Source organism: Andrographis paniculata, unplaced genomic scaffold, assembly GCF_009805555.1.
Source record: "Andrographis paniculata isolate CXL003 unplaced genomic scaffold, ASM980555v1 Contig5END, whole genome shotgun sequence".
Classification (NCBI taxonomy): Eukaryota; Viridiplantae; Streptophyta; class Magnoliopsida; order Lamiales; family Acanthaceae; genus Andrographis; species Andrographis paniculata.
Window position 1 is genome coordinate 2,744,652 of NW_026137595.1, and position 10,125 is coordinate 2,754,776.

General features: G+C 37.1%; 2 protein-coding genes across 5 annotated transcripts; both read left to right on the forward strand.

Annotated features, from left to right (window-relative positions):
• Window positions 1-1,612: 1,612 nt before the first annotated feature.
• On the forward strand, window positions 1,613-6,343 carry LOC127258681 (hexokinase-3). Of its 4 annotated transcripts, none has more exons than XM_051285622.1 (11): window positions 1,613-1,837; window positions 1,916-2,241; window positions 2,998-3,148; window positions 3,266-3,448; window positions 3,588-3,662; window positions 3,886-4,041; window positions 4,141-4,239; window positions 4,333-4,460; window positions 4,549-4,630; window positions 4,725-5,088; window positions 6,061-6,343. In XM_051285622.1, exons 2-11 carry the CDS (start codon window positions 1,970-1,972, stop codon window positions 6,120-6,122), a joined length of 1,572 nt encoding a protein of 523 aa, XP_051141579.1. In that variant the 5' UTR covers window positions 1,613-1,837; window positions 1,916-1,969; the 3' UTR covers window positions 6,123-6,343. The 4 variants fall into 4 exon arrangements, with proteins under 4 accessions (XP_051141579.1, XP_051141581.1, XP_051141578.1 ...); XM_051285624.1 differs by having other exon boundaries at window positions 1,613-1,833; window positions 6,051-6,342; XM_051285621.1 differs by having other exon boundaries at window positions 1,613-1,833; window positions 6,061-6,342.
• A 601-nt stretch (window positions 6,344-6,944) lies between these two features.
• Window positions 6,945-9,382, forward strand: LOC127259121 (metalloendoproteinase 1-like). Its single transcript, XM_051286267.1, has 3 exons — window positions 6,945-7,367; window positions 7,420-7,707; window positions 9,188-9,382. Exons 1-3 carry the CDS (start codon window positions 6,945-6,947, stop codon window positions 9,380-9,382), a joined length of 906 nt encoding a protein of 301 aa, XP_051142224.1.
• The last annotated feature ends 743 nt before the right edge of the window (window positions 9,383-10,125 follow it).

Genomic DNA, 10,125 nt, shown 5'->3' on the forward strand with positions numbered 1-10,125 from the left:
AATTTTGCCACACTATAGTAAGTGCGAAAAATTATAATCATAGGTGTGTTTCTTTTGGTTGAATTTGAAAAAATTTGGTTTAAATTTGATATTAAAATAATATTTGATGGAATATTTTGTGAAAAAAAAAAAAAAATTCTTGGGGAAACGTAGAGTCAAATTAGTAAAATTTGAAGAAATTTGCTAAATGATGAAATGTTTTATGAGAGAAGAAAATATATTTTTTTCGAAAAACGCAGAGTTCAAATAGTAAATTTGACATGTTTTATGAGAGAAAAAATATTTTTTTTGGCGAAATGCAGAGTCCAAATTTCTCCAAATTTTATCATTTGAACTCTGTGTTTAAAAAAAATATATATATTTTTCTCTTACAAAATATCACATCAAATATTATTTTAATATAAATTTAAATCAAATTTATTCAAACTCAACAAAAAAAAAAAAAAAAAAAAAAACACAAGTATGATTATTATTTTTCGCACTTACTATATAGTGTAGCAAAATTCACTAATAATTTATTGATGATTTAAAAAATATAGTAACAAACGTGGAATGTTGACCGCATGCAATTACAAAATTACCCCGGATTGACGCACTGCAATTCTGCACGTGCTTAAAGCTAGGGAGGGGTAGGAAATGAGGCCCTACTTTATTAGTGGACCCTACCGGAGTTGAGTCAACGATATTTTAACCAATGAATAAAAGATTCCGCTCATCGGACGGCTGGCGTCAGCCGCAGCACCGAAAGCACGGCTTGTCGCGATGGCTGGGATCGAGTGCGGGCGAGCGCACCGTAAGAGGTGATTATATTATGGCGTAATTATTATTATTTATTTATTATTTTTTTAGTGATTGGAAATGTGCCTTTTTGATGCACAGCTGGAATGAGCGGATCACAGCTGGCGCAGTGTACGGCGTTGCAGAGGAATACGCTGCTACTCCGTCGCCGTTTGGCTGACGTGGCCACCATGGGAGATTCAGAAGAATATATAAATATTTTTTTTTTTTATTTTTTGAAAAATGAAAAGGTAAAAACAAGAGAAAGTTGGAATAAATCTGTGAGGAAAAAAAAAAAAAAAAAATTAAAGCAGGAAGTGTACGCACATTCACATGCTATATTTTTGAATTTCCTATTTTAGCCCTTTCGTTTTAGGGAATGCCTCATGGACCCCTGTTTAGTTTTTACCTAAGATTCATGGTGTTTTTGTGTTATGTGGTGTTTTTACATAAATACCCCTGTGCAATATATTTTGTTTTACATTTCATTATTGCTTTTATTATTTGTTTTCTGAGCGTTTTGGTAATTATATTTGCAAGTACTTAATGTATTGATTTTCAATTTACATATCTAATAAATTTTGGTAGATATCGACAATCCTTTTTGGGTATAAATATGTTATTTACGTCAAAATTTAATGATAAACCAATAACTGGGGTTTGTTTGTGGCAAAACGGTCTTTTCAAGAATGGGTTGAAATTTTTCCAAATATAAAGGCGGTCAGAGTCAACGGGAGGAATCAGGTATTCTTGGATTCCTCTGGGGTAAAATTGTCATTTAAAAGTATCCCCTTATAAAGCAGTAGGAATTCCTACGACGCTCCCAAGTCCCACCAATGCTCTCTCTCTAAAAAAGGTTCTCTCTCTTCTTCGTTTCTCCACACTCGCGAAAAGGAGAGATTTTTTCTTTTTTTGGTTTTTGTTTTTCTTCCAGAGGGAGAAAAACCAAAAAACCAGAACGGTTCTGCGACGTCGTTTTGAGCCCCGGCGACCGGTTTTTGGGTCATCCGACTCGTTGCGTGGTTGTCCTTCTTTTTGTCTTGCCGGTAGTTCTTGGTAGGTACCTGTCATCGGAGCGCTGCCTTTTTTCTTGATCAGCAAAAGCGAAGTTTGTATTTATGTTTCTGTGTATTGGTAGGTCGGTTGATCGAATTTCATCTTCATTTACGCGGGGAGTAATCGGCGGCCGTGTATGGGGAAGTTGGGGTTAGCTTTCGCGGCGGGGATTGCGACGGGGACGTGCCTGGCGGCGGCCGTGGTGGTGGGGCGGAGAGTCAGGCGGCGGAGGCGGTGGTGGAGGGCGCTGAAGGTTCTAGAAGAACTTGAGGAACGATGCGCGACCCGCGTGGAGCGGTTACGCCAGATTGTCGACGCTGTGGCGGTTGAAATGAACGCGGGATTGGCGTCTGAAGGCGGTTCCAAGTTGAAGATGCTTCTCACTCATGTGCAAAATCTTCCGACTGGGTAAGATTAACAATCTCGATTCTCAATTCGTGGAATTATGCATTTCCGAATTCATTTGATCTGTTAATGTCTGCGCCACAATGTAGGTGTGTGTTTGCGACTTCCCTCGCATCTTTTGCATGCGTTTAATTAGTTGATTTCTTGATCGTGTTCTGGTATGGCGTTGCCTGTGTTTTGCATTTGATTTCTTTAGTTTTTCCGTCGAAAACGATTGCCGCTTGCGAAATTGATTTGGATTGATCGTTGATCTTTAGTGTTTGTTCTGTTTGAATGCTCGAATTAGGCCTATTTCGAATCGATTTATGCTTCGATTGCGGTGAATTAGATTCATGAATCTATGTGCTTTCTTCTTCGTAATTAGAGAATGTTCGTTATCGAGGCGTTTCCCCTTTTTTCGTGCTCGAATCTTCGATGATGGGAGGTTTTTGCTGTAAAGATTACTGAAATTTTTCTTGTTATTTATGTGAGTTGCTTTGAGATTGTAATCTATGTAGAATGATCCTCTGCTTTAGCGGTCGATGATGGTGACGCGTGGATAGTATATGGAAACGATCAATATTGCGGCGTATTTTCGTAATGTAATATGATTTAAGAGCATTTATGTTCGATACAATGATTGCTTTACATACCTTCAAAATTGTAATGCAGGATGTCGTCCATTTCTGTGGTTTTCTCAGCTTGAGGTTTCTTAATCGAACAATAAATATTCGATAATGTTTTTTTCGATGATTACATTGGGAATCTCGTGCTCTCCAGGAACGAACAGGGAATTTATTATGCACTTGATATTGGCGGCACCAATTTTCGAATTGTGAGGGTTGAATTAGACGGCCAAAAGTCTGATTCGATTAAACACGACGTTGAACGGATGCCTATTCCACCACATCTGATGACCGGCACAAGTGAGGTAGCTTAAGTTATAAATTATCGCCTTATGCTTTGTGGTATCGATTAACTTTCGAAACTTGAACAATCTGGTGCTCATCTTTGTGTTTGTTTGCTTTTTCTTTTTTTCCACTTTCAGGAGCTTTTTGATTTTATAGCAACATCGTTTGAGAAATTTGTTCGAACCTTAGAAGGTGCATCTAATGGTTCTCGAGCAGAAAGTATGGAACTCGGCTTCACCTTTTCTTTTCCTGTGCAACAAATTTCTACATCATCGGGAGATCTGATCAAATGGACAAAGGGATTCTCTATTCCCGACATGGTTAGCTGTTTTATTCGTAATTTTATCCTTCTTTTTCGAGCAGGATCAGTGCCATGGAGTTGTTATCTTTTATCCCTTAACCAATCTAAGTATTTTCCTGAAAATATGTTCGGCTTAACAATGTCCTGTTCTACTACAGGTCGGCGAAGATGTTTCTGAGTGCCTACTGGAGGCTATGTCTCGAAAAGGCTTGAACATGCAAGTGACTGCTCTTGTAAGCGCTCTATTTCATCAGAATCTCTAAAGTTTTATTGTTTTATTTAGAGGAAAAGTGTCGAAACTGTTTGCTGTTAGCCATTATTCTTTCTACTCATTCATATCCAATTCAGGAAGTTTCATGGCATTGTCGATTTTGCGCCTGTTCTTCGACTTTTTTTAGTGTTATGTTATCTTCTATTATCGTTTTGACCATAAAATGTGTGTTTTTGTTTAAGCAGATAAATGACTCTGTCGGAACCTTGGCTCTTGGTCACTATTACGACGAAGACACAGTAGCTGCTGTGACTTTTGGAACTGGTACTAATGCCTGTTATTTGGAGCGTGGCGAAGCCATAATTAAATGCCAAGGCCTTTTTTCGACTCCGGGAGCTATGGTATTATTCTGTTTCGCATATTTCGACTACACATCTGCAATGAATTCTCTTGTTCCTCTGTTCTATACATTGTTTGATGGCTTCTGCATAAACCATTAGATTGTCAACATTGAATGGGGAAACTTTTGGTCCTCTCATTTGCCAAGAACATCTTACGATCTCGACTTGGATGCCGATACCCCTAATCCGAACGAACAGGTGAGACTAAAATTTCGGTCTAAACTATCCCTAAACTCCACCATTTATCTATCGAATGCATTTTTTGTCGTAACGATCGTGATCATGCTTCAGGGCTTTGAGAAAATGATATCGGGAATGTATCTCGGCGATATCGTGCGAAGAGTAATCCTTCGGATGATGCAGGAATCGGAGATTTTCGGGCCTATCTCTCCCAAACTACAAGATCCATTCATCTTGAGGTAAATCTCTTCAACCGAAAACGAAATTGAAGTTTTATCGTATGAAAAAAACTGCGAAAAACTCTGTTTCGAATTGTGAAATTTTCAGCACGCCGATGATTGCTGCGATGCACGAGGACAACACCCCGGACTTAAGCGAGGTCGCCAAAGTATTAAAAGATTCTCTCGAGGTTTGTAATCTTCCGTTCCATTTTCCCCTTTCTTCTAAACGTCGAATTCTGTAAAGATTCTAATCCCGATTTCACTCTGCTTCTCGCCTTGCAGATGGCGGACATTCCCATCTTCGCTAGGAAGGTCATCGTGAGGGTATGCGACGTAGTGACGCGCAGGGCAGCAAGATTGGCGGCAGCCGGCATTGTTGGGATCTTGAGAAAGATCGGCCGGGACGGCTATGGCGGATTCCCAAGCCGTAAAAAAAAAGGCACAGTCCATATCAAGATGCAGAGGACTGTCGTGGCTGTCGAGGGAGGCTTGTACGCAAACTATGCGATTTTCCGAGAGTATCTGAACGAAGCAGTCGAGCAGATCCTAGGCGAGGAAGTGGCTTCCCATGTTGTCCTGAAATTGATCGAGGACGGATCGAGCGTCGGCGCTGCCCTCGTCGCGGCAACTCACCGGGGATCCTCCGGTATGGATACTGTAAATCTTGAGTAGATGTGTATAGACAATATACATGTGTAGATTTAAGCAGTGTACATTGGTAGACTTGGGTTTTTTTTTTTTTTCTTAGCATGTTCATATGTTACATAGAATCATCAATTGCATATAATGTACAATGCATTTTTTTCTCAAACATTTGGGGGATTCATTTGCAGAATCGAAAAGATTCATTTTTTTTTCTTCTTCTTAGTTCTTGGGTGTGTTTATTCGAGGATTTGAATAGTAAAATTTTTGAATTGAAATAGTTATATGATAGTGATATAAATATTGTTGATACGATAATTGATTTCTTGATATTTTTGGTGAAATTTTTTTTGATGAATAATTGATTTTTGGTAAAATTCTAAAAACAAACACACCCTACCCTCTCTATATATATATGGGTGGCAAAAAAACAGGCATCTCGAAAATTCGTCGGAAAATTTTTGTTCATGCTAATGAATCAGGCTGTGTTTGGGCAGGTCGGCATGTGTTTGGTCCGGCCGATTTATTAAAATTAAAATTTAAAATTTAATATCTTTATATGTATATTACCTAATCAAATAATGACAAAAATAAGATATGACTTATGATGAAGTTTTTAGTTTACTTACATTTAGTTGTGAGTTCAATTTTCACCTGCACCATTTGAAGCCCGGCACGGCCCGGTTTCAAACCGGATCGTGCTTGGGCCTACTTTTTTCGGTCAGAATCGCCACCTTTAATATTTACATCATAGATGGGTTGTCCCCAATCTTACAAACATTGATGAACACAAGGCCATGTGTTAAATTTACTATTCTATTTGGTTAACACGATCGTGTTTGTGCTTTTGCTGCAATGGGTTGCATATTGAAGATGCCTAGTAGAGAATGCCATTTGCTTAGTAAATTCAAAGTTCTGCGTATCTATTTATTATTTTTTTCTAAAAGTTTTACAATTGAAAATTAGTAAACTAAAGAAATAGGCGGAGGAAGAAGTGTGTATGAACATGGGCAGCCAAGTGGAGGGATGACACGGTGAAATGACAAGAAGAGGGAGGAGAGCAGTCGTCGGCGATGGGGATGGGATAGGTTCGGAAAAGAAAAGAAGACCACATCGTGGAGAAAGATGACAATGTTGAAAAAAGAGATGCCGTCAATCAAGCTTTGTCTGTACGAGGGCTCACTCGATTTTTAATCGAAATTATACGGTCGAAAAATATATCACTAGTGATGACATCTTTCGAAAGGAGAAAAAAAAGGCTTCGAAAAATGGAGGGAAAGAGTTTGTATTGATGAGCCCACTCTAATAAAACATGTTTATCTATTTATAAAACATATAAAATATTAACATGCTGGTTATCTTACTACCACCACCATAATAATAGCAAATTATGTTATGTTGCAAGTCAAAACATTATAACTCTATAATAAAAAATAAAATTAATTAAAAGAAACAAAGTTTTTTCTCTGTATTTAAAACGGAAAATATAAAAAATAAAAATTGTAAGGACAATTTCAAGAAATCAAAATACAATTCAAGAACACACAAATTGAGGGCTAATTTGCATTAATATTTTACATACATCTCATCAATAAATTGGAAAAACCCTATCTTTAATAAAATCTCAAACTACATTACTTGTCCCATTAACCAAAATCTCAAATTAACTACCTTTAAACTACATCCAACTAATCAATTCCACACAATTCCTACAAATTAAACCCTATAAAAAAGGGTCCATTCTTAACCTCAAATCACACAAAAAAACCAATCATGGAATCCAAATTCATTCGATCATTCCTAATAACAATAATCACTTCAATTTTCTTCTTCCTTCTCCCAATCTCCTCCGACTCCTCCATGGACTTTCTCCGACCCCTAACCGGAGTCCGGCCAGGCACCTCGGCCGCCGGAATCTCCAAACTCAAACAATACCTCAACGCCATCGGCCACATGTCCGGAAAATCTCAGTTTGCAGACAATGACAATTTCGACAAAGAGCTCGAACAAGCCGTCAAATCTTACCAGAAATTCTTCAGCCTCCCAGTCACCGGATTTCTCGACCCCAAAACCCTAGCTCAGCTGCAGAAGCCCCGCTGCGGCGTCCCCGACAATCCCACTGCCGCCGGAAGCCGAATCCCGGCGGTTTCATACTTCTCCTTCTTCCCCGGGCAACCCCGGTGGTCGCCCACCAAGAAAATCCTCTGGTACTCTTTCCCGGCGGGGACCCGACAGGACGCGTACACCGCCATTAGCGCCGCCACTCAGGAATGGAGCCACGAGGTGCCGTTTTAGATTTGCGCAAACGCCTAATTACAACAATGCCGACGTTAAGATCAGCTTCCGGGTCCGAGAGCACGGGGATGGGGCCTCGTTTGATGGCCCCGGCGGGATTGTGGCGCACGCGTTTGCGCCGCCTGACGGGCGGCTGCACTTCGACGGCGACGAGCAGTGGGCGGACGCGGCGCAGGCGGGGAAGATGGATTTGGAGACGGTGGGATTGCATGAATTAGGGCATGTTTTAGGGTTAGGGCATTCGACTGATAAGGATGCCGTTATGTGGCCGTACATTGATGCTGGAGTTAGGAAGCATTTGAATAAGGATGATATTGATGGGATTAAGGCATTGTATAAATAACTAACTAACTAACTAAATTAATAAATAATGATAAGTAATAAAAATAAGGTAACATGGTTTTTAGTAAAAATATACAAAATACTATTTGTTTTATTTGTTGCATCAAACTCTACTGTGTTAACGTAAAGTTTGCATGAAACACTTCATTTTCGCAAATTTTATATAAATAAAAAATGTAAAATATGTTAAATAATTTTTTGAATAAAATAAATAAAAAAATACATAATTAATTCTTCATTCTATAGTTTTTGAAAACAAATTATTATCTGATTTTTACAAAAATTGTAAAAATAAATTATTGATCAATTATTTATTTATTTATTTTATTAAAAAAATTATTTAAGATATTTTACATTTTTTGTTTTTATAAAACTTGCATAATTTAGGTATTTATTTAGAATTGAACATCAGTTTTGAACAATGGATGTTTCGTGCAAATTTTACATTAACACAAATGGGTTTCACGCAATAAATAAAACACATGGTGTTTTGTGCATTTTTACTGAAACACAAAAGAGTGTTATATAATTTATCCTAAAAATAATTTAAGTTATATACTACGTCAGTGCAGTAAGAGAGAAAAAATGACTAGATAAAAAAAAATAAAAAATTCTCTCAGTTCAAATTCAAAGGTTTTCGAGGTTTTATAATAAATTAAAAAATAATAGTATTTTATTAGTCAGTAAGAGTGAATAAGGGTTTTTGATATTGCCAGTTGACTTTACGTGTAAAGTAATTTGTATAATAAAACTGTGCGCTGTTTATATATATTACGAGTGCTGATTTGAAAATCAGCACCCTAACTGTTCTCTAGTGTATGATATGATTATTTTTTTCTAAAAAATAGGATAAAAATACTTTGAAGTAGACACACGAAAATGATAAAAAGAGTACTTTGAATTAGGAAAGAAATAGTATAAAATTTTTGGGATACATATACTCCATTTTTCATCGAATTTATACCTTTTTAATCAATATATTCATTATTACATTCATATGTATATATATAATATATATGAGATATTGATCCAATTTATAGTTGTTTGTTAAAAATATATTCTCATTTAATTTTAATATTTACAATTTTCTTTTATATCCAATATAAAAATTTATTAAAAAAGTATCAGAAAAATTATCTCGAAATTTAAAAACACTACTAGAATTTTAGAAATGAGCATCGGAAAAAGCTTCAAAATTAATTTCAAAACTACTAAAAAATAATATAAATAATATTAAATAATTTTTATTCTAATTGTTTTAAAAATTTCGAGACTAATTTTTATATAATATTATTTATTTTAAAAAATACATAATGTCCAAAGCTATTCCGTAACTATTGCACACTACCGTACCACCGCCACTGCTGCACTCCCTTTGTTTCTTTCTCCTTTAATTTCTTCCTTCCTTTTTTTTCTTCTTCGTTCTTTCCTTCTCCTCTTTATTCTTCTTTCTTCTTCGACGGCAGCGGTGGACCGTTGAGAGCAACAAAGCAGCAGCAGCTCATTCTTCTTTTTCTCCGGCGACGGCGGCAGTGGCAGCAGAGTCTCCTCCTTCTCTTTCTTCTTCTTCTTCTACGGCTCCGGCGGCGGGCGGATCTCCCCCTCTTCCTTCTTCTTATTCTTCATTCTCCAGTGGCAGCAACGGTACTGGCGGCAGTTGATTTTTCCTCTGATCTTCCTCTGCCGGCGGCGGGGGCAGCACAAATGGGGTGGAGGCAGCGGAGGCGGGGCGGCGGGCGAAGAAGAAATTATTTGAAAAAAAAATAAATGTATAATCTAATTATATATTTATTTTTATATTATACAATTAATTTTTTAAAAATAATTTTAGTAATTGCTTCGAAAATTCCGAAGAAGAAAAAATCATATTTCATACGCTTGGGTCTACAACTTTGGATTTGGATTCGGATATTCCGAAGCTATTTGAAATAAATCGGAATTTCCGAGACCATTAAAAGGGCAACGAGATTTAGTCTTCGGGCATCAATCCGAGCTAAAATCTGAGGCTTTAAAAAAATAGCCTCAAATCTAGTTCATATTCCGAAGCTATTTTCCGAAGTCAAATTTGTTTTATCTAGTAGTGGAAGGGTCCGAGATAAATTAATTTTGGCTTTGAATTTTATTTCAGAATCATATCCGCATAAAAAAATCTGTTGCCATTAACGTCGCTTTGGACTTTCCGAAGTTATTTTCAAAAGCTTTAGAATTTTCGAAGTAATTTAGAATAACTTCAGAGTTTCCGATTCTATTACCAAATTAAACAATGGTGTGATAGGGGGGGGGGGGGGTTTGGTGCAATAATGCATTACAAATGGCCTCGAAATTTCCACGCAGTCTAATGGAGTATTGTATTTCAAATAACCTCGGAAATACTGAGACCATTCAACTCGAATATAATAATATA